This window comes from Chanodichthys erythropterus, chromosome 3, assembly GCF_024489055.1.
Source record: "Chanodichthys erythropterus isolate Z2021 chromosome 3, ASM2448905v1, whole genome shotgun sequence".
Classification (NCBI taxonomy): Eukaryota; Metazoa; Chordata; class Actinopteri; order Cypriniformes; family Xenocyprididae; genus Chanodichthys; species Chanodichthys erythropterus.
In genome coordinates, this window is record NC_090223.1 from 15,552,968 (window position 1) to 15,576,727 (window position 23,760).

General features: G+C 40.0%; 1 protein-coding gene across 4 annotated transcripts; it reads right to left on the minus strand.

Moving 5' to 3' along the window:
- Positions 1–240: 240 nt before the first annotated feature.
- On the minus strand, positions 241–10,910 carry LOC137017169 (E3 ubiquitin-protein ligase TRIM47-like). Of its 4 annotated transcripts, XM_067381149.1 has the most exons (8): positions 10,751–10,910; positions 9,034–9,962; positions 6,912–7,518; positions 6,660–6,755; positions 6,322–6,555; positions 6,086–6,236; positions 5,894–5,953; positions 241–1,055 (listed from the first exon to the last, which is right to left on the minus strand). In XM_067381149.1, exons 2-8 carry the CDS (start codon positions 9,123–9,125, stop codon positions 520–522), a joined length of 1,776 nt encoding a protein of 591 aa, XP_067237250.1. In that variant the 5' UTR covers positions 9,126–9,962; positions 10,751–10,910; the 3' UTR covers positions 241–519. The 4 variants fall into 4 exon arrangements, with proteins under 4 accessions (XP_067237250.1, XP_067237251.1, XP_067237249.1 ...); XM_067381150.1 differs by lacking the exon at positions 9,034–9,962; XM_067381148.1 differs by lacking the exon at positions 10,751–10,910 and having other exon boundaries at positions 9,034–10,221.
- Positions 10,911–23,760: the final 12,850 nt, after the last annotated feature.

The window sequence follows — 23,760 nt, forward strand, 5'->3', positions numbered from 1 at the left end:
ACCACTGTATTTATTAAAAATATATTTTTTAGGAGATCTGAAAGCTACTTATTTAAACAAGTGTTACATCAAACTTCATTCAACAAAAAGACTAAGTTTCACACATTTTTCAAAATTCATTATCAGCTCTTGATTACAAAAATTTCAGCAATGGTATTTATAGTCTCTCTGATTAGAAAAAGCCCCATGAAATCCTATTCTTTCTTTCTTCCTCTCTCTCTTTTTTTTTTTTTTTTTTTTTTTTTTTTTTTTTTAAACCATGCCAGCTTCAATGGCTATATTCATGGCGAGATAGAGGTTTAATTTTTAAAAAAAATCAACTAAATAATATGTTTAAGATTCATTTTTGCTAAAAACCTTTCAATTTACTTGGTTAAAAACCTCTTCAAAAGAATCAACAGAATAAAACAATTAAAAGGGTAGAAGTGTTACAGTCCAGTGAAATATGTTTAATTTCATGACATCTTACTGAGAGTGATTCATCATGAGACATTACAAAACATTCTGTAGATGTGTTAGTTAATTGGTCAAACGACACAGTTTCACTGTTGAGTTTCTATCTAATCCAAACACAGCATAGAGCGGCTGAGTGAATTTGGTCTGGACTCTGTGGATGAGGCTCATTGTGTCTGAGACGCTGTAGAAGGACAAAATCCCTGCGCTGTGATCCACATACACTCCTATTTTACTGGAGACATTGACTACAGGAAGGACGTTCTCAATGTTATTGTGAAAGAATAAACATCTTGAAGGACAGCAGAACATTTTCCAGGAATGATCATTACGTCCAGCTTTAATCTCAGGTTCCTCTCCCTTCCTCCTGATGCTCTTATATGTCACTGCTATAGACACTCCTGTATCTCCACTCCACTCCACCTCCCAGTAACAGCGTCCAGTCACACTCTCTCTACACAGCGCCTGCCACCAGTGATCAAATCTGGCTGGATGATCAGGATAACACTGATGTGTGTCAGCGACAGTGATCACTGTGTTTCCCTCAGACAGACGGAGCCAATTATGCACTGAGTTTGGGTCCAGAGTCAACAGACGGGAATCTGATGGAGATAAATGCACAATTGTTCATGATTTTATATCATTAATTTAAAACATTTGTTGGGTCTATTATCATTTTATAATGATAAAGTTGGACTTTTCTCAGAATGATAAAATAAAATCATCAATGAAACCTCAATATGCCTGACCACAAGAAGAATTTCATTTATTATTTAACAGGTAACTGTTACAACACAGAAGGGTCGGAGACAGGAATTCACAAACAGGGTTGTTTATTGATACCAGTAGAGTATAACAGCAGTGCAGGTGAGTAAATCATAAAGCAGTGATGATGAATGGAGTGTAGAATAGTGATACTGTCCTTTTGTGGTTGCAGAAATGAAGAACTTGAATGACACTGGAGGAACTTGATGTTGGAGACAGAGAACACTCACACACAGACAGGGATTCACATGAGGAGAACAGGAGACGCTGGAGACAGGTAAGTAGATCGCTTGGAGTCCTTAAGGTAAGCTAACGAGACCGGACGATGAGTGTGTGTGAGTGTGAGTCTTTTGTACTGTGGGTGATTGCCGCGCTGATGAGGTGCAGGTGCCGGTGATCAGTACTCGGGTGAGAGAGAGTCCGTTGTGATTGGTGGATGGTGGAACCTGACGTGTCTGTGACAGTACCCCCCCTCCCACGGCCCGCTCCTGAGGGCCGACGACCCCGGCGTCGTGGTGGTCGTCCTCTTCCACGTGGGGCAGGTCTGTCAGGATGGTTGGCGTGGAATGTTTGAAGAAGATTGGGATCAAGGATGTCATTTCTGGGGACCCAAGAGCGCTCCTCGGGACCGTAGCCTTCCCAGTCCACCAGATATTCTAGTAGACCACCACGGTGCCGGATCTCATGAACCTCGTAGGCTGCACCGTCATCCAGGATGAGTGGAAGGGGGGGTTCAGCAGCTGCCATGTCAGGCTCTGTGGGGACAGAAACAGAAGGGTGGTGAGGCTTTAAAAGTGAGACATGGAAGGTGGGGTGAATCCGACATTGTGGAGGGAGTTGGAGCTGATACGTGACAGGGTTGATCTGCTTGGTGATGGTGAATGGGCCAATGAACCTGGGACTCAGCTTCTTGTAGGGCAGACGCAGTCTGATGTCCCGTGTTGACAGCCAGACCTTCTGTCCCGGTTGGTAGGAGGGAGCGTGGGAGCGACGAAGGTCTGCTGTCATCCTGAGTCTGCGCAGGGCTCACTGCAGCTGGTGGTGTGTCCCAGACCCTCTCGCTCTCTCGAACTAGTAGTCGACTGTCGGAACGTTAGATGGTTCCCCTTCCCAGGGGAACAGTGGGGGTTGGTAACCGAGTACGCACTGGAATGGAGTGAGTCCAGTAGATGGTTGACGTAGGGAGTTCTGTGCGTACTCGGCCCAACCCAGGTACTGGTTCCAAGAGTCTTGGTGGCCGTGACAGAAGGTACGGAGGAAACGACCAATATCCTGGATCTTCCTCTCCGTCTGCCCATTCGACTGAGGATGGTAGCCGGAGGAGAAACTGATGGTCACACCTAGGAGGAATAGGAAGGTCTTCCATACCCGAGAGATGAACTGGGGTCCTCTGTCTGAGACGATGTCTTCGGGAATACCATAGTATCGGAATACGTGATTAAACATGAGTTCAGCAGTTACCATGGCGGTAGGTAGACCTCTCATGGTCTACGACAACCAGGATGCAGGTGTGGCCATCGGATGCTGGCAGGTCTGTGATGAAGTCCACTCCCAGGTGTGACCAGGGTCGATCAGGAACGGGCAGAGGATTGAGCTTGCCGGCTGGAAGATGGCGAGGGCTCTTGGAGATGGCACACTCCCTGCAGCCCTGCACGTACCTTCTGACGTCCGTTGCCATATTCGGCCACCAGAAGCGCTCCTTCAGCAGCGAGAGGGTCTCATTGACCCCCGGGTGGCCAGTGCCAAGTGACGTGTGGGCAGAGTGGATAAGTGGAGTACATCGTGTCCTGGTGATGTATTGCAAGCCTGGTGGACAACCCGGCGGAGCGTTTGTGGAGGCATTGGAGGAGGATAATGTCTCTTCAGACCAGGAGATAGGGCTCACGAAGATAGACTCGGGGAGAATAGTTTCTGGTTCTTCATTCTTTTCATCTGGAGCGTGGAGACGATATAAGGCATCCGCCTTGATATTTTTGGAGCCAGGACGATAGGAGATGGAGAAATCAAAGTGGGAGAAGAACATAGCCCAGCGTGCTTGTCGGGGATTCAGTCTTTTTGCAGCTCGCAGGTATTCCAAGTTCTTATGGTCCGTGAGGACCAGGAAGGGATGCTTGGCTCCCTCCAACCAATGCCTCCATTCCTCCAGAGCCAACTTGACCGCCAGGAGCTTGCGGTCACCGATGTCATAGTTGATCTCCGCCGGGTTGAGCTTGCGGGAGAAGAAGGCGCATGGATGGAGCCTACTTGGTGTCCCCTGCTGCTGAGATAAAACCGCTCCCACTTCTGTGGTGGAGGCGTCCACCTCTACTGCGAAGGGCAGGTCTGGATGGAGGGGAGCGGTGGTGAAGGCTTCTTTGAGGGCTTCGAAGGCGTTGGTGGCAGCTGGAGTCCAGGACAGAGACTTGGGCTGGTTCCGGAGCAGGTTGGTGTGTGGATGAACGATGGAGCTGTAATTCTTGATGAAGCGACGGTAGAAGTTTGCGAAGCCAAGGAAGCGTTGGAGTTCTTTAATGGAAGATGGAGTGGGCCAGGACTTGATAGCTTCCACCTTCCCCTCGTCCATCCGGATGCCACTGTGATCAATGTTGTATCCCAGGAAGTGTACAGAGGGTTGGTGGAATGAACATTTTTCTGCTTTCAGGAAGAGATGGAACTGTCTCAGGCGTTGGAGGACTTCCGCAACGTGGTGGCGATGTTCGGCCAAGCTCCAGGAGTAGATCAAAATGTCATCTATGTAGACCAGGACAAATTTGTGGAGAAACTCCCGGAGCACCTCATGGATAAAATCCTGGAATACGGAGGGGGCGTTGACCAGGCCATACGGCATTACCAGGTATTCATAGTGGCCGGTGGGCGTGACGAAGGCGGTCTTCCACTCGTCCCCCTTGCGTATCTGGATGAGGTTATACGCGCTGCGGAGGTCCAGCTTGGTGAACACAGTGGCACCACAGAGTTGTTCCAGAGCTGCTGGGACGAGAGGAAGGGGATAACGGAACTTGACAGTGATTTTATTTAGAGCACGGTAATCAATACAGGGCCGCAAGCCTCCGTCCTTTTTTGCCACAAAGAAGAAACTCGAAGCAGCAGGGGAAGTAGACGGGCGGATGTAACCTTGGTCTAGGGCCTCTTTGATGTATTCCTCCATGGCCTTCTCCTCTGGTATTGACAGGGGGTAGATCCTTCCCCTGGGCACTGGCTCACCCGGTAGCAGACCGATGGCACAGTCCCATGGCCGGTGTGGAGGCAGCTTGGAGGCTCTTTGTGGGCAGAAGACGTCACTGAAGGGGGAGTAACATGAAGGAATGTCCACGGAGCGTTTCTCTACAGGGCTTTCGATGGAGGTGGTACAGATGGAGATTTCCTTGGAACGAGGAGACTTGGAAACAGGAAACTCAGAGAAACAGTTAGAGAAACAGTTATCGCCCCACTTCAGGATCTCACCCGTTTTCCACGAGATGGTATCTGGCTGTTGAGGTCCGGTCTTCTGTTACAACACAGAAGGGTCGGAGACAGGAATTCACAAACAGGGTTGTTTATTGATACCAGTAGAGTATAACAGCAGTGCAGGTGAGTAAATCATAAAGCAGTGATGATGAATGGAGTGTATAATAGTGATACTGTCCTTTTGTGGTTGCAGAAATGGAGAACTTGAATGACACTGGAGGAACTTGATGTTGGAGACAGAGAACACTCACACACAGACAGGGATTCACATGAGGAGAATAGGAGACGCTGGAGACAGGTAAGTAGATCGCTTGGAGTCCTTAAGGTAAGCATATAGGTAAGTCTAGATGCAAACGAGACCGGACGATGAGTGTGTGTGAGTGTGAGTCTTTTGTACTGTGGGTGATTGCCGTGCTGATGAGGTGCAGGTGCCGGTGATCAGTACTCGAGTGATAGAGTGCGTTGTGATTGGTGGATGGTGGAACCTGACGTGTCTGTGACAGTAACAGTATTTCACTTTCTGTGAACATAGCAATGTGTTACTGTCATTTGTTCTTCATGTATGCTAAAGTATAATGCCTTTGCAGTTAACTGTTCATGATAAAATAACATTACTTGTGTTGCAAGTGTCAAATATGGTGTAGGTAAAATTAAAACCTAAATTTGATGCCAATCCACATATATTCACTCAAAATGAATAGTTTTAGATAAAATTGTTTTTGCTCTCCCTCTTACTATGCTCTCTGTCTGAATGACATGCACACAAATGCTCTATTAAATGCCCTCCAAACCCTTATGACTCTCTTCTGTGGAACACACAATAAAATATTTTGAGCAACGTTTGTATCTAAATAACATGGACCCCACTGATTTTATGGACAAAATAAAAAAAAAAAAAATAATTAAATAATTTTTTTAAATATCTTCTTTTATGTTCCAAAAAATAAAGAAAGTCCCTTTAAGAATTTAATGTCAATTTGGTTGCTGTTGCAAAATGTCTGCACTCAGAAAACTTTTGGAAAAAAAAAAGAAAAGTTTTTCATTGTCACAGGTGCAACTAATCAATAATGATGTTTATTATTTTTTTATTTATTTGTTGCAGCCCATGGATTTTAAACAAAGTAAAAAAGTATGGTCTTGAACTGTATTATGCCATAATTTAGAGCAAAACATTCAAACTCTCTCACTAGACTGGATTTTAGACTTAGTGTGTGTTTTTATAGTAACTCACATTGTAGAAACTCCTCTCTGGTCTGATATTCAGGAGCCAGAATGACCTGGACGGTTTTCACTACAGACAACAAAACACATCTGCAGTTTAATTCTCTTGCACGAGAAAAGTAAACCTTCAACTGTACATACCGTATAGAGTATATTGATTAATTGGTGCTGAACTCCTTTCTGAGAATAAATGAATATTTACCTCTTCCAGATATCTTTTCTGTCTCCTCACTGCAGAACTGCAGCAGTTTGTCTCTGAGCTGAGAGACAGATTTCACTACTTCATCAAAAGACAGATGAGAACTGACAGTGAAGCCGTCTGTAGATCCAGAGAGAGAGAAAGACGACAAACTCTACAAACACAAAAACAAAAACACAAACTCCCTGTAATTCTAGAAGCTTGTTAAAGTCCTCAATGTTTGAGAAGATCTGTGTTACCTGGAGGAAACGAACATGATCCTGTGTTTGTGAAAGCTGCTTCATCTCAGCGTCTCTCCTCCTCAGATCATTGATCTCCTTCTCCAGTCGCTCCAGTCGTTCTTCTGCTCGACTCACTGCAGCTCGTTCCTGATCTCTGATCAGCTGAATCACCTCAGAGCGACGTCTCTCAATGGAGCGGATGAGCTCAGTGAAGATCTTCTCACTGTCCTCCACTGCGGTCTGTGCAGAGCGCTGTTACACACAACACAATCACACAGTGGCTTCAGTGGGACTAGAAGAGCTCCAGCACTGGAGGAAAGTCCAAACTGAGACTCAAACTTCTTCTCCAAACTCACCTTATGAGACGCCACAGTCTCTCTCAGCTGCTGAAGATCTTTCTCTCTCTGCTGGATTCTCTTCTGGATGTTTCTCTGTTTCTCCTCAAAATGTCTCTGCAGAAAAAAATAAATATTAATAAATCTGGGAAATGCTACATAAAAGTGAATATATTAATCACATCAGTTTTCCTGATTGAAAGAAAAGCACATAATGAAAGTGGAGAGAAATGACATGAACTGTCACTCATGTGATCCAGTATGAAGCAGTACCTGTTTCTCAGTCCTCGCTGCTGCAGTTGATACAGTGTCGTGATTTTTGTGTTCATCCACCAAACACAGCATACAGATACACCGCTGGTCAGTACGGCAGTAAATTTCCAGCATTTTATCATGTTGAGGACAGATCATCTCCTGCAGTCGTCCAGTGGCGTCCATCAGATTGTGTCTTTTACTGAAGAGATTCTCATGATGTTCAAGGTGATTTTGACAGTAAGAGCTTCGACACTCCAGACACGACTTCACTGCTTTCTGTTTTATTCCAGTGCAGGAGTCACACTGAACATCTCCAGATCCAGTGTGAGGAACTGCAGGAGCAGCTGGAGGAGCAGCAGGAGCAGATTGGAGTCTCATCATCTTCAGTTTCTCCACCATCTCAGTAATTACCACATTCTTGCATAAAACTGGTCTTGGTGTGTAGGTCTGTTTGCATAATGGACATCTGTAGATTCTCTGATCCTCCTGATTCCAGTAGTCAGTGATGCAGCTCATACAGTAACTGTGTCCACAGGGAATCGTCACTGGATCCTTCAGGAGATCCAGACACACTGAACAGTTGAACTCGTCCTGATCCACTGAAATATTGGCCTGTGCCATTACACTGTATGAACACACGCACACACACACATATATATATAGACAGAGAGAGAGAGAGAGAGAGAGAGAGAGAGAGAGAGTTTAGGTGCACTATTAAGTGTTCTTTTGGTTTGGTCTTTGGGTCTCACATGTGACCAAGTGCTCAGATATCAAATATCTGTTTTAAGAAAGTTTTTAAACATTCTTAAATTCAAATTAATTTGGTCCCACTTTATTTTAGGTGGGTTTAACTACTATGTACTTACATCAATAAATAAGTACCATTTATTGTGTTCAAATTGTATTGCAATTCACTTGTGCTGCTATTGAGGTGAGATACGGATAAAGTTAGGGACAAATGTGGTGGTATGTATGGGTAGGTTTAAGGGTGGATTAAGGTGTAAGGAAGGGTCAACAGTGTAATTATAAATGTAATTACAGAAATTAATTACAGATGTGGTTACATGCAGGTATTTTTAAAATATAAGTACAATGTAAAAACATGTATGTACACAATAAGTGCATTGTATCAAATGATTAAATGTAAGTACATAGTAGTTAAAGACACCTAATATGAAGTGGGACCCTTAATTTTTATTAACTCAACATTCTGCACAGCAAAATCCTCTTCAAAAAAGTTACTAATTAATCCAAGAGAGAACATTATAGCGATGGGGTACAGGGCAAAATCCCCAGTGTTAAATGAACACTACTCAATGTCTATATGGGTCCAAACTGTGTTAAGATATTGAGTGTTAAAGCAACACTGAAGTAACTGCAGTTGATTAATTAGATAATTAAGTGATTAAAGTTTGACTTTACTTGTGTCATACATTTACAGAAATACTTTTAACTGAGGTTTATTTTAATGTTTAATTGAATGTTTGGTTTGAAGTCACCGTTATGGTAATCAGCATGGGCGACATTTGACGCTCCAATTTTATTCTGTTCTGTTTTTATTCAATTTTATTTATTTTGCAGGTACCTGCATCAGCAAATTATTTTCAGAAGTTACGCAAACAAGTTTAAGTTTGCTTGTTGTTTATTTACTCATTTATTTAATAATTTATTTTATTTTATTATCACGAGAAATGACGCAGACAACATGTGAATCAGAGTCCATCATTTTGCGAGCAACTGGTGATAAAGAAAAATGCCATGTCGCAATATTGAAAATATATCTTTTTTAAACCATGAAGGCAAGCCAGTGGATATCACACAAACAATGTGCAAACTTTGCGTGAGAGTTATGCTGGTGAAGAAGACTCAAATGCCAGTCAATTATTACATTACAGATATTACTGGCCGAGCTTTTGGCACGCTGCATTAATGGTGCATATTCTCTTAGAGACAATGAGAGATGAATCTGATTTATTTTCTTAATATTTCTCTTGTGTCCCATAGTTAGAAAAAAAAATAGTATCTTTCATGAATCGAGAAGTTTTTCGTGTTAAACAAGACGTCATCGGCAACTACTATTTCTGGGATATTTTTGCCCTGTCCCAAATGGCACACTTTATAGGCATATGGTTTGTTGTACCTATGCTGATGACACACAACTCTACTTTTAATCAGATGATCTAACGGTAGCTGCACGGATCTCTGAATGCCTGGTGGTGGACATCTGGCCATGGATGAAAGAACATCACCTGCAACTCAACCGAGCAAAGACAGAGCTTCTTGTCTTCCCAGCAACTATGACTATACAGGGCAGTTTCACCATACATTCATCAACGATAATCCCATTAAATTCATTCAGAAATCTTGAGGCAATCTTTAATGACCAGCTGACCTTCAAAGGCCTCGATGATGCAGGTTTGCAATGTACAACATCAGGAGGATCAGATTCAGGCTCTTCCTAACTGCTGCACAGCTTCTCATTCAGGCTCTTTTCTCATTTCTAGGATGGACTATTGCAATGCACTTCCAACATGTGCAATCAAACCAGCAGGACTGGTCTTCAATGAGTCCAAGAGCGCTCATGTCACACCGCTGTTTATCTCTCTGCACTGGCAAACAGTTACAGCTGACAGCTACATCAAGACTCTGCACCCTCCTGCCTTCACCTGCTCTTACGAGTCTACATCCCCTCCAGAAGCCTGTGATCTTGCCTTGTACTATTCTAAACAATGTCTTTGTAAGTTTCTTTGGATAAAAGCATTTGCTAAATGAATAATTGTAAATGTATTCATGAGCCCAACAGCCTGACAGGCTTTAGTGCGACAGAAAAACTGTTGACAATCTACCTGAGACAAGACTTGAGCAAGTACAGAAATGTTCACTGAATATTGTAAGTAAATGCTGTTAAACCTATGTAAAAATTTTACATTTTGGTAACACTAAGTGAGTTTTTAATCACAGACCTATGTAAAACAATGAGGCCTGGTGTCACAGGCTTAGATTAAACCAGGATTAGGCCTTAGATAAATTAGGGCATTTAAGTAGCTTATAAACATTACTGGTGTGCATCTTGAGGAAAAAACAAACAAACAAACAAAAAAACAATATATTTTAAGATATGTCAGTGCAAGTTGTTTACAGTTCAAACAGTTCAAACATCAATTATAGTCTGGACTTGACTGCCTTGTCTGTGAAACCACGGGTATATGAAAAATAATGTCCGAAGCACAAACATTAAATATATGTGATAATGAAAGATAATGATATATTATCTTTTATCACTATAATGTGATAATGATATATGTGATAATGAAGTGTGATTTTAAAATTCATCATTCATACATGGCTGCCGCATTTTTACTTAAATGCTTTATATATATATATATATATATATATATATATATATATATATATATATATATATATATAAACAAAAAACCTTACTTCATATAAATGCTTATTGATTGATAAAAGTTCAGTTGTTATGTTTGCTTATTATCCATAAATGATATCCAATAGCCTATTTAAAAGTCATAGACCTACATATTATTTAATTATTTGATTTAATTATTTATTTGTGCTGGGATAGAAGATGGTCGTATTGTATCGTTTGGGAAAATAAATATCTTTAAACAGCACAGGCACGTGATGTCTTCAGCAAAACTGAAACTAAAAAAACTAAAACAAACAAAACTAAAACAAACATTCAGAAACAGACATTTTAAATTAGCCTACAAATAACGCTAAAACTTAAATAATCCCCTAATGACGAGCAAAATACAGTCATAAAGGATCAAATATTTTCAACTATAGGCTATGGTGAACCACATATGACTCACAAGTTAAAACTCACATACCTGAAGAAAATCACCACAATATCGCGATTTGATTTCTACGATTGTTTAGTTGGTCTCTTTTTAATCTTTAGGCTAGTTGAATGAGGGACAAATCCGTCGATCGATCCGAATATTTGCAGCTTTTCCAAGCGCTATTGATCGGAGGCGTGAACCCGGACACTTTCTGTTTCCCGTCTGTCCAACAGGGGGGTGGTTGGGGTGCTGGAGTGGGGGGAAAGCTGTTAGTGGTGGACGAAGGATCATGGGGGGGTAGGATTCTTTCTTTCCCGCCCTCAGGAATGATCGTGAATAGCCCTACCAAATCTCAAAATATTACTTTTATTAGCATAACTACTATTGTTATTACTGTGGTTGACAGATTGATTTGAGGAGAGACGTAGGGAAGGAGGAGTAAAGGAATAGGAAAGTAAATATCCTAAATGTAATTCTGAGATATAACTCCCCTTATCTTCTTGTTGTATTTGGTATTTTCATATGTTCCGTTCTACTGTGTAGTTTGTCAGTCAGTGTCTATATATACATGTTGTAAGTTTATAATTGCAATAAAAAAAAATAATAATAAAAAAAAATAAAAAAAAATAAAGTAGTTTATTGGGTGACTGCTACATGGACCACCAAAACGGAGCGATCTCTTTTTATATAAGTGAATGCCATTTTAAACATTTGTAACTATTAATCTGCAACTACAACTTCGTAACATGTTTTGATTGTTGTCTGTGTGTGCAAATCGAAACATTCAGCTTTTCACATCAGGGCTGTAAATGTGTAAATTTCAATTTACAAATATTAATCCGACAAGTTCTCACATTCAAATCAGCAATCTCTCGGGTTTTGCTACTGATTTACCTTTATATTAATTAATAGTAATCACTACTTATTTGAGTAATTACAATGTAACTACAGCACTGTAAAATGAAGTGTTCCAAAAAAAACATTTAGTTGTGAACAAATAAAAGGTAAAATGTTCCACATTGCTCTTTGTATTGTTATGAAATGCACTGATGAAAAATATTTCAAGCGGGACTCTGACATTGAAAAAAAAAGGGTTGAAGATCAGGACAAATTTAATGTGATAAATCATTGAGGGTAATATCTATTTTAAACCTGCAGAATGATGAACTATGTGAAGAGATAAGGACAAGGAGAAAGTAGGGTAAGAAAATGGGTTTTGCATCGATTCATTTGTTAATGTTTTTCAATCATGGGTGTTTAGGTTATTGTGAATCCTGTTCCCATATTCCCTCTATCATTCTCATTGTTTATTGTCCATCTACTACTTTGTCATTCTCTAATTCTGAGGTGCAATACTAGACATGCAAGAGAAATATTATTTTATAGATGTGTGTAAAACAGTATTTTCTACAGTACCTTTATTGCTTAATAAAGATTTGTTGTTTCTGACAGAGTGGGGAAAGAGAACAAAAGTATCTGTTTTAAGCGAGTGTTAACTGTTTAAGAATGTAAGGGGATGAACTGAAGGTCGCTACTCAACAGAGGTCATGCCATCCATGTAAGGAGTGGATTTTGATTGATGAGAATGGAGATGTTTGTAAGAGGCCTCAGATAACCACGAGCACTGGCCTCCTCTTTCTGTCACACACTTGCTAGAAGACTAAGATATATTGCCTTTTTTATTTTCTCTCTATCTCATATTTCAATCTAATCTGCAAATGCTTTGAGAAGCAACAATATTGTCTTCTTCTGCAGTCAAGGTCAGTAAGCTGGGGAGAGTTTAAGGAATCAGCTAAGATGTTTCTGATTTAAAAAAATATTTGCAAACATCAGGTGGACATGATATTGAGGAAGACCAGTGTGGATGAAGATTAAGTGGAAAGTGTACATTATGGTAAAAGGAAGTTGGAGGCCTTATGATAATCTGTTCAAAAGCTGTGGAAGTTCCTGAACTTAATGTTTTTAACGAACCACAGAGGTTATTGAGAGGATACACGGGGCAGGAGTGAAGAAAATGTGTTGAAACCACCAGAGGAAATGAGACAAAGACTACAGTGAAGAAGAGCAAGAGTCCTAGAAGAAGACAACAGTATAAACGACTGAGGAAGAACATCCAGCTTATTAAACATGATTTACAGAGACTGATACGCCTACAACAGGAAGATTCGATCATACCGGGCATAGAGTTGAGCTAACAATCTCCAATATCACTATTCAGAGCTTGATTATTGAGCTTTTAGCTTTGCTGAGTTAACTTTTATTTTGCATTAACTGCTTTGTATTGTAACCAGTTAAATAAGAGTTTTCATTGTTATGATTGCTTACGGTGAGACTGCTTATAACTACAAACTGAGCCTCCAAAAAGGACAAGCTTATACATCATTCATATTACTTTATGGTTTAGACTAGGGTTGCATGATTAATCAAAATCAAACTGAAATTACAATTTGGCTTAGTGCTATTATGAAATTGTAAAGACTTTCTGATTTTTAATTCAATATATGCACAGAGTTTTAGTGTAGAAAACCTCTGTGATCATGTTTCAATATCTGAAAGCACTGTGAGTTCGAGTCACTTACTGTAGAATGTGTATTTGAAAAGCAACACGCGTCAATCATCTTCTCAAACTTGTAATGCGAAGCGTTCATTAAACCTGTTGTCCAACAAAAGGCAACATTTAATATCATATTTTACTCACTTCATTCATCATTCATCATTGACTCACTCGAGAGATGGAATGCATTGCCAATTTCTATTATTGGACGTATAAATATTAGAAAGATGTCAATTTTACCAAAATTTCTTCCAGTCAATTCCGCTTCCGGCCTCCTTTTTTGCTATACTCAAGAAAACATTCACAAGATTTATATGGAATAACAAAAGTCCTCGGTTACGTCTGTCCTTCCTCTACCTGACATACGAACGTGGAGGGCTTAAGGTACCAAACATAAAACTTTACTCTTGGGCAGCTCAAATATGTTCTGCTATGTACTACTTCATGGATACGGAACCTCCAGCGTGGAATGGAATAACAATGCCATTACAGATGTATCTTTACTCTTCTTCAATTAGAATGCTCAAAAAAACTATGCATAATCCTTTTCTTAAGAATAACATCTCTGTATGGTATGAAGCTCACAATTTTTTTAGATGAAGCAATTACATTGTCAGGTTTGTCACCACAAATACAAATTTTGTGCCTGGGAGAAGTGATAAGGGATTTAAAAATTGGATGTATAAGGGAATAAGCCAAGTTAAAGATTTATACGAGGAAGGTATAATGTTGTCATTCCAGGAACTGATGAGAAAATATGATATTCCTCAGAATTTTTTTTTTTTTATTTTTTTTTTTTTAATTTTTACAAATAAGAAGTTTTATTCATTCTGAAATTAAAACATATTTAGAACCCCCTTTGTCAATCATAGGAAAACACACTTTAAAACATTTAAGGGATAAAGGCAATCTGTCATACTCTTAGAGGGATCAAAAGAGAGTTCATTATCTTATTTAATAGCTTGGGAGAATGATTTTCAGGAAGATATTTCTAAAGAAAAATGGATGGAATCTTGTTTATTTGCACAAAACAAAAGTGTTAATACTAGATGTAAATTTCTGCAATATAAATTGCTCCTTTGTACCTACATTACCCCAGTCAAATGACATAAATTTAATCCCAATATTCCAGACAGTTGTTTACTCTTGGTACCCTTTATCACTGTATATGGGAGTGCAATGAGATTCAAGGATTCTGGAAGGAGATCTGCTCCTCCCACACTGCAATTCATCATCAACAAAGCTCCTCTCACTGCAATTCACCAATAAATGCTGGGATATTCCCAACAGACCAGCGTCAAAGCATCAGGAAGAGCTGAAATCTGCAAAGACTTTATTAAAGAGGACAGTGAGAACATGAGTGATCCAGAACCCTGCAGAATGAAACACACTGAAGATACTGAAGAACAAAGAGGTTGGTGTTTATTCTTCATTCATTCATGATGCTGAACAACATTCATGTTAGAAAGATTCAAGCACTTCTGCACATTTAGATAAACTGTGGATAAACTTTGAAATTGTACAAAAAATATTCATATTTATATACATATCTTTTTCTACAATAACTTTGGTAACAGGGTTAATGAATGTGGTCAACACAGTACAGTTTTGTTTCGTTTTTTTAAGATGAAAATCATGTAACAGGATTGATTGAAATAGGGCACAGCTAATGTTACTGTACAGCCCCCGACACACATACCTTTCAAAAGAGATGCATGTACTCCAAATGGTTCCTGAACAGCATGCAATTTATTTTGGGTATGCCTTTTTTACTCGTCTTCTTACGCAAATGTTACAGAAATGCTAAGGGGTTAAACGTCATCACAACGAAGCTCAGTAAGCTTTTACAGTCTAGTTATGCTTATTGCGCTTTTACAAACTATTCTAATTCAAACTTTCCAGGAAAATGTTTTTAGATAAACAGTGAAAGAGCTGTCGAAGCTTAGTGATGGTGACGTTGAAATTGTGAGACAGTGGTGTAGTTTGTTTATAGCTGAACTTTAGGTTTTTACTTCTTGCGACTGCATTTAGGTTTCAAAATTCATAAAAATTGTGTTTATCTGTGAACAATATCTTGGGGGAAAAAAAGTGTCATAAACCTTTGTTGATCACAGAGCTTATTTTTTGTGTTAATCCAAAAGCTAATGGAAAAATCCTTATGGGGTTTGTGTCGAGGTAACCAGTGTGATGCTAAGTATGACATAAATTTGGAAGTATGACATAAATTTGTAATTATACAAATTTACGTCATACTTCCACCACTCTATAGGGTATATATCAAGCATGACCAAACGGGAACCCTGTGGTCACTGCATTTGCTTGTCAGAGAAAGTGTTAACAGCAGTACGAACTGATGGCGATATCTAAAGTAATCAGTGAATCTACCTAGTTCACTTTGTTATTGGTGTTTTATTCTATTTTTCTAAACGTTAGTGTGAAAAAGTTAATGAAAAACTTTTAGATGGCAATCTGCATATATGAGTGACGTCGGTTATGCTCATCTTTGCTTGCTGCTTTTAAGGTATCTTGAGTAAAATTGCTAATTTTTTCATGAATCACTTTCATACACAAGACCTAAACTGGAAGCGATCCCCCCATTATATTCAGCTGCAGTGATCTCTGCATGCCATGTAAGGGATTTCCTGGAACGTCATATGATTTATGGCTCAGCTCTATGAGTCTCACTCTTGAACTTTCTGCGCAAGGTCACCCTCCGGCTTCCAGTATGAATGAAACAGACATTACATTAGAGTGTTTAGTTCCATAATGCTCAGTCAAATCACCACATTTTGGGTAAAAATGTGTGCTGTCAAATCAATTATCAAATCGCATCTAACATAAAAGTTTTTGTTTACATAATATATGTGTGCGTGTGTGAAATTGTTACATAAATATAGTGTTATATAAAGTGTAATTAATATATTACACACACATACAGTATAATTACAAATATAATTATCACGCACATTATTATGTAAACAGAAACTTCATAATTAAAGACATACTGTCACTATAAGATTTTTTTTAATAAAATAGAGGTCAAATGCTGAAGATTGATTCTTGGACCATTTTAATGAATTAGTTGGTCAAGGTAATTAATTAAATTTAAATTTAATAAAAGGTAATCTTTTACATTAAAAAGTAACAGGTTGTTGGTATTAATTTAGTGTTTATAAGCGTAATGCTAATACTAGATCTTTTAAAGAATTTTAACCCGACTGGGTTTCTAGAGAGCAAAAGTTTTTTGTGAAAAAAGTGGAAGGCTTACACAAAGTTTGTAAAATAAACTGTTAAAAGGATTTGATGATCACTAGTGATAGTATTTTATTCTGTGTTGTCATCATTCAGGTTGGATTTCAGCTTTAAAGGGGCTCTATGTAAGATTTTCACTTTAATAAAGCATAAAAATACCCCAATATGATTGCAGATATTTAGGAAACATGCTAAGTTCACCTACTTTTTTTCTCAGAAAAACAATGCTACAGCCAGATATTCTACTTTGAAATGTGTGTTCCGTGTCAGAATGTCTGTCTTTGTTTTGGTCTGTGCGAAACCGTGTGCTGCCAGTTTATCCAATAGTATTTCGACATCACAGGTTGCCATTTGGTGGAAAACACTGTGTATTGCAGCCATGGAAACCAGCAAACAAACTGGGTCAGAGAATCGCAGATTCTACCTGACCTAAAAAGCCTCTGCATCCATCTAAAAATGTCTATGACCGACAACATATTAAAACAGATAAATCAACTCATCAGCGTACAGTGTGTAAGTCTCCTTAGCTTTCATTGTCAATTGTGCTCCCTCTTGTTGCGTGTCCTCAAGCTGGCCACCCAAGTCTTTGAACGAGGGGGCGGGGCAAACAATATTTTGAATTTGGACTGCAGTACCTATTTCGACCACTGGGTTTCATTCCTACATAGAGTCCCTTTAATGTTTTTTTTTTTTTTTTTTTTTTTTTTTTTTAACAAAGCAGCTGATATTGCCATAGAAACTAGTGGACTGCCGAGTAACTTACACCCCAAAATGGCGGACACGCGGGGCTGCTACTGGGTGCCGGTGTTGCAATGGAACGTTCTATTGAGTGTCACTTCTTGTTAGTCTATATTTTTTGGCCTGAATACAACACAAACAGTTTTGCTCCCCCAATCACCAATTAGACAGATTTTTGTCAGCTGGCCAACTACTTTCTTTGAGGACCTTCATAACAAGTTATCTTGCTCATGGGAGAAAATCTTTCTATGTGCCTTCAAAGTCAACATATTCAACTATCATGGGTGTGAAGGCATGCAGTTATACAATGATGGCACAGGTTGAAGAAACACTTGTGGGCTATCTCTCCTGCATCTTCATTTGCAACATTGTTAAAAAAACAACTCTCCCCACCCAGCCATTCAGAACAACTTCCAAGCTTTTGGAGAAAACATTTCAAGCAGCAGGTCAGACTGGTGTTGCATTGCACACCATGGCGATGTTACAAGCATACCAGGCTGTCCTAAAGGACATGAGTATGGGTGGTTCAATTGATGAAGAATCATTCTCTGAGCTTCGTCGAGTCACAGATGTGTCTCTCGGCACAACTGAACAGATGGCAATGCATTCAGTCCTAAAGACAGCTGTTCAGTGGGTGTACTGGTCGCCATAGAGAGAGGTGTCTGTAGTTAAATCTAACGGGCATTAAAGAGAGATATTTCTGCTTGATTCCCCTGTGACGAGGCGGTGGTGCTGGAGTGATTTATTAACAGGTGGGATGGAGAGTTCGCTGCCGTGCTCCTGGTTGGGCTGGCTGCTGTCCAAGAGGGAGTGGAGGGGTCGCTGCCATGGGCCAGAGCCTGCTGTCGTCCGCCATGAAGGGGAAGAGCAGGGAACGGGGCACTCGCTGCCGGCTGCCCTCAGTCAGAGGAGCCATCGCCGGCCGCCAGGGGGCAGAGGAGGATCGAGCCGTACACCGAGCATCCAGTACCATCGCATGGCGTGGTCCCCACTACCATGAAGGTCCCCTCCCAGAGAGCGAGTCAGGTTGCTACAATCGATACTTTCTGGTTCCCTAAAAAAAGGATGTTTGCGGGTTTGAACCGTTTCCTGAGAATGCTCAAATTCAAGATTCTAACTATCAATATCATTGTCACAAATTTGACATTGCAGTTCCTCACAATCAGTCTCAAGGACACTTACTTCCTACCGCAACACCAGAAGTTCCTGAGGTTTGCTTTTGGGGGTGAAGCTTACCACTATCAGGTTCTTCCATTTGGCCTAGCCTTATCACCCCGCACATACACAAAATGCATGGATGCAGCTCTGGCTCCGCTTCGACACTGAAATATCGTCCTAGCTCCTCTGGTCTCTCTTGGGTTGAAACTCAATGCCAAGAAAAGCATTCTCTCTCCCTGCAAGAAGACAATGTACTTAGGGGTTATATGGGACTCAGTCATCATGTGGGCACAACTGTCTGCTACTCATGTCAAGACCATCTTAAACACCCTAAGCAACATCAGGCTGGGTCAGGACATTACTGTTTATCAGTTTCAAAGAATCTTAGGTCTCATGGCAAGCTACATCCAAGGTGATCCCATATGGGCCTTCTGCACATGAAACCGCTTTAGTAATGGCTCTGATCCAGAGGATTTCATCCAAGGGCCAATCCCCTAAGGCAAATAAGGGTTACATGCTGCGGGCTACGTACACTTTCTATTTGACTCAGACCCCGGTTTCTTGACTTTTGTCCCATTCAAGGTGCGTTTTGACATTGCAAGATGCTAATGATGGACGCCTCTCTCTCAGGCTGGAGGGCAGTCTTAGATACCCAATGGTATTTGGGGGTATAATCTTGATTGACACATCAACTGTCTCGAGATTGTAGCTGTGTTTCTGGCCCTGAAATACTATTTCCAGCACCCGAGGGGCTACCATGTCCTACTGTGGGTTGAAAACACTGTGTTAGACTCTTTCATACATCACCATCGCGGTCTGCATTTGTGCCAAAAGTTTTGCAAGAGAACACAAAAGTTTTATTTTTTCCTCCTATCCCATATTTTTCCCACCACCCTGTCCCTTTAGGCTCCATAATATGATATCTCATGTTTCTGCACCTTCTTCACGTGTGTTTTGATCAGGAGATTCAGTACTCTTTCAGAAGACGGGTAATAGGGCCCCCTACTGTGTTTCATTGTTTAAATATATTTAATAGATCTCGCTATAGAAACATGGGATTTGTGCCGCTAATGTTTTAAAAATAATAACTGAAGACTAGTGTATGGAAAGTTTCAGGAATATTTAATTCATATTTTACAGCAGTTGTCTAATATCTGCTGCTACATCAGGGCTCACTTCTATGTTCTCTCTTTGAATTATTTTTATTTACTGAAAATGAAATGAATTATTTTTGTCTTTCATTTCAGACCTGATGGAAGAGAACGAGGAGAATGAAGAACTGAGTGAAGTGGAGGAGGAACATCATGTCAACCCTGGAGAAAAACCTTTGAGTCGCTCAAAGACTAAAAAGACATCTTTTAAAAAAAGAAGAGCCAAGAAATGTACAACCTGCACTCAGTGTGGAAAGAGTTTGCCATACAATTATTTTGATGTGCACATGAGAATCCACACTGGAGAGAAGCCGTTCACATGTGATCATTGTTGGAAAAGTTTCACACAATATGCACATCTTAAAGGACATATGAGAATCCACACTGGAGAGAAGCCATTCATGTGTGGTCAGTGTGAAAAGAGATTCACATACAAAGAACATTTAACAGTACATCAGAAAATTCATACTGGTGTGAAAAATTATATGTGCTTTGAGTGTGAGAAAACTTTTACTCATGCAAGCTGTTTAAAACAGCACCAGAGAATTCACACTGGAGAAAAACCTTACAAGTGTTCACACTGTGACAAGAGATTCCGTCAGTCGGCCTGTCTGAAAATACATGAGAAGATCCACACTGGAGAAAAACCTTACAAGTGTTCACACTGTGACAAGAGATTCAGTCAGTTAGCACATCTGAAAACACATAAGAGAATCCACACCAGAGAAAAACCTTACAAGTGTTCATACTGTGACAAGAAATCCAGACAGTTAGCACATCTGAAAACACATGAGAGGATCCACACTGGAGAAAAACCTTATAAGTGTTCATACTGTGACAAGAGATTCAATGTGTCAGCCAATCTGAAAACACATGAGAAGATCCACAGCAGAGAGAAGCCGCACACGTGTGATCAGTGCGAAATGAGTTTCTCTTTTAAAAGTCACCTGAAGCGACACATGAGGATCCATGCAGTAGAGAAACCACATCACAGTCTGAAACTGCGGTAAGTATTTCATCAACAAACTGTTTTTCTGTTTAAAGCTGCAGTCCATAACTTTTTATATATTTAAAATGTACAAAAAATATATAATGAGCAAGTACATCATGAATCTATTTCCCAAACCATGCCCTGAATCACTACAGTACACCTAAGTGTTAATGTTCAGACTAGTTTACACTGGTATGGTTCGTACTCTTTTTGTTTTAGGCAGGACTACCAGAAAGCATCTGAAAGGAGAGGACAGAGAGAACGTGAGTGATCCTGAACCCTGCAGAAGGAAACATGAAGATACTGAAGAATAAAGAGGCTGGTGTTTATTCTTGATTCCTCATTCATTTGAAGAACATGCTGATGCTTACTAGATTAAACCCACTGAAATGAATTATTATGACACAGAAATTTCTTGATTTTTACATTTTATATATAAATTTGACCAAGGAAAAGTCTAAACTGCAGGTAAATTGTAAAGTCTGAAGGCGCTTTCACCAAATGTTTGGCTGGAATGATTGGAATTTTGCTGTTGGAATATTCAAATTTCCTTTTCCTTCAATCCAACACATATTTCTTTGACTTTTGGTATGAATCTGTCAACAAATTCTCACATTTTTCCATAGCTTAGAGGCCAGTAAGCTTGTGCCATGTAGGAAATCATGTGATTGCTTACAGATTAGTGATTTATAACACAAATCATCTTCGTGACATTAAAATAGATCACAATTGTGCACAGAAGTTGTTGACCAGATTTGATGGGATTAAAATGACTATTGACTTGGGCTTCACTTTTCATTTCACACTTGTCTCTCATTTGAAATCTCACATGATTTAATGTTTCTTTTAGACATGATGGACATGAACAAGAAAGGGAAAACACAAGACAAAAATCTGTAAATCATGTAAATCAAGGCTGAAGATTCACATGAGAGTTCACTCTGCCTTTTCATTCTGAAGAAAGACCATTAACTGTGTTCAAAGTGGTAGACAGTTTTATTGGGCATCAGTCCTGAAGAAACACCTGAAGATTCATGCAAAGGAGAAGATTCATTCATAATATTACAGCAGAAAAGACAGTGGTGTGTGTTTCAGTGCAGGAAGTGCTTTACTACAGATGATAAACTGAAAATGCACCAGAAAATTCACACTGGAAAAAAACACAGCACTGAGACAAGAGGTTCAATCTGTCAGAAACACATGAAAGGATTCACTCTGGGGAGAAACACAGCAGAGTTTTTTATCAATTATTTAGTCTACAGCAATGACTACAGTAACTAGATCATCTTCAGATCCAACAGTTGTCAAAGTTCATCTTCAAGACCAGTAGTGTAAGATTCAGATCAACTGATGGAGTTCCTCCCCATATAACAATATATAATTTTTATTCTTATATATAATTTTGCTTTATTATGATTTATTATGATTTTTATGTTTATTTTCTTTTTTTTTATGAAGAAAAGTAGTAGTTTTTTAAGTGAACATGTGTTCTTGTGCTAGCATAGTTCAGAGAGCTGAAGAAGAGGCCATAACTCTTTTAAGAGAAACATGAATCTGATAATAATTTTTAACCTTTTCTTCATTGTTTTTCATTGGAACATCTAGTTTCTCTTACACTTCTATTCTTCCATGCAAATGCAAGATATAATTCTATGTAGCTGAACACTTTAATTCTCTTCTTCTCTTGAGATGCTTTGGCTCTTATACAGTCAAGTGGGAGATCTGTCTAATCTGGTTTCACTTTTACTTCATTTTGTATTTGATTGATTAAACTTATTACCCATTTTATCAGCAACTACTGCTTGAATCCCAAATCATTTTACTTCTGAAAGCCAAGTAGCATATTATGATTGCTTTTTGAGATTTCAATGTTTTTAATTTTCTCAGTAGAGCTTTTAAATGCCTAATAATGCAAACAGTATTGAGTGGTGCAGGTTTAATGTCACTTATAGGCAAACCGGTTAGCCTGTCCCGATTGCCCATGCCATGCCCAAGTGACAGCCCATCAAAAACCCACATGGAAATGTTGGATGGAATTCTGGGAAGGTTCTCTTCAGGTTATATATATATAAAATAAGAAAAAACTAGAACTAGAGAGAATGTTCCTACAACTTGGGCCCAAAAAAACACATGCAAATGTTAGGGGAACTGTGTTTGCCTTGGATGCAGTATAACATAATAATATAACATGAAAATGACTTAAGCCTTCTTGTTAGAGCACCTCCCGTGCTGGAGACCCGCTCAGAGTGGGTCGAGTAGAACCAGTTACATTTGGTGCCATGATCCAGATGGGACATTTGGGGGGACTGAATGTAGGCCAGTTAGAGCTGTGCATGTATACCTCACTCCCCTGGCCTGAGAGGTGCTCTAGCGACTGACGCTAGAGGCTGCAGCCTCCTTATTAGAGCGCCCACCTCCCATGCTGGAGATGCCTGTTCAAATCCCGCTCGGAGCAGGTTGTGTAGGACCGGTTATATTTAGTGCTGCTGACCTGGATGGGAGTGAGTTTTAGGGGGTTAAGTGTAAGAGACGTAGGGCAGTAAGAATCTATACTGGCCCTAAAGTTGCGCTTTAGTGACTGAAACTACAGGTTGCAGACTTAAGCCTTCTTGTTAGAGCGCCTCCCATGCCAGAGACCTGCTCAGAGTGGGTCGAGTAGGACCAGTTACATTTGGTGCCGTGACCCAGATGGGACATTTGGGGGGTCTGAATGTAGGCCAGTAAGATCTATGCATGTATACCTCACTCCCCTGGCCTCAAGAGGCGCTCTAGCAACTGACGCTAGAGGCTGCAGTCTTAGGGTGTACTCACACTAGGCGCTCTGAACCGTGCCCGAGTGCGTTTGACCGTCAAAGCCCTGTTCGCTTGACAAGTGTGAACGCTCCCTTCTGTGCCCAGGTGCAGTTTGTTTAGCCGTCCCTGGCCCGCTTTGAAGAGGTGGGCCAGAGTGCGGTTCAGTTGGGCTCGAGTGCGGTTCGCATGCAGTATGAGTGCTAACCGTGCCTGAGGACTGAACAGTTACTACTTTCGTGTGCGCTACTGTGATAATTACGGCGGCAAACATCTTTATTACTAATCTGATAGTACACTTATCAATTCATGTAATTAATTAGAGTGTATTTGGGTTAATAGCGAGTATAGTTAACCCCTTATTGATGAACAGAAATTGTAGTTTGGGAGTAAAGCTGAAAATTCCTCCATTAATGTCAACTGC

What these genes read in the sequence shown, in the direction of transcription:
- LOC137017169 (XM_067381149.1), bottom strand. Translation starts at nt 9,125, where the DNA reads ATGGCCAGATGTCCACCACCAGGCATTCAGAGATCCGTGCAGCTACCG. An exon ending in CAGCGAGGACTGAGAAACAG is followed by an intron (nt 6,756 to 6,911) that starts GTACTGCTTCAT and finishes TTTTTTCTGCAG; the next exon opens with AGACATTTTGAGGAGAAACA. An exon ending in ATCATGTTCGTTTCCTCCAG is followed by an intron (nt 6,237 to 6,321) that starts GTAACACAGATC and finishes TTGTGTTTGTAG; the next exon opens with AGTTTGTCGTCTTTCTCTCT.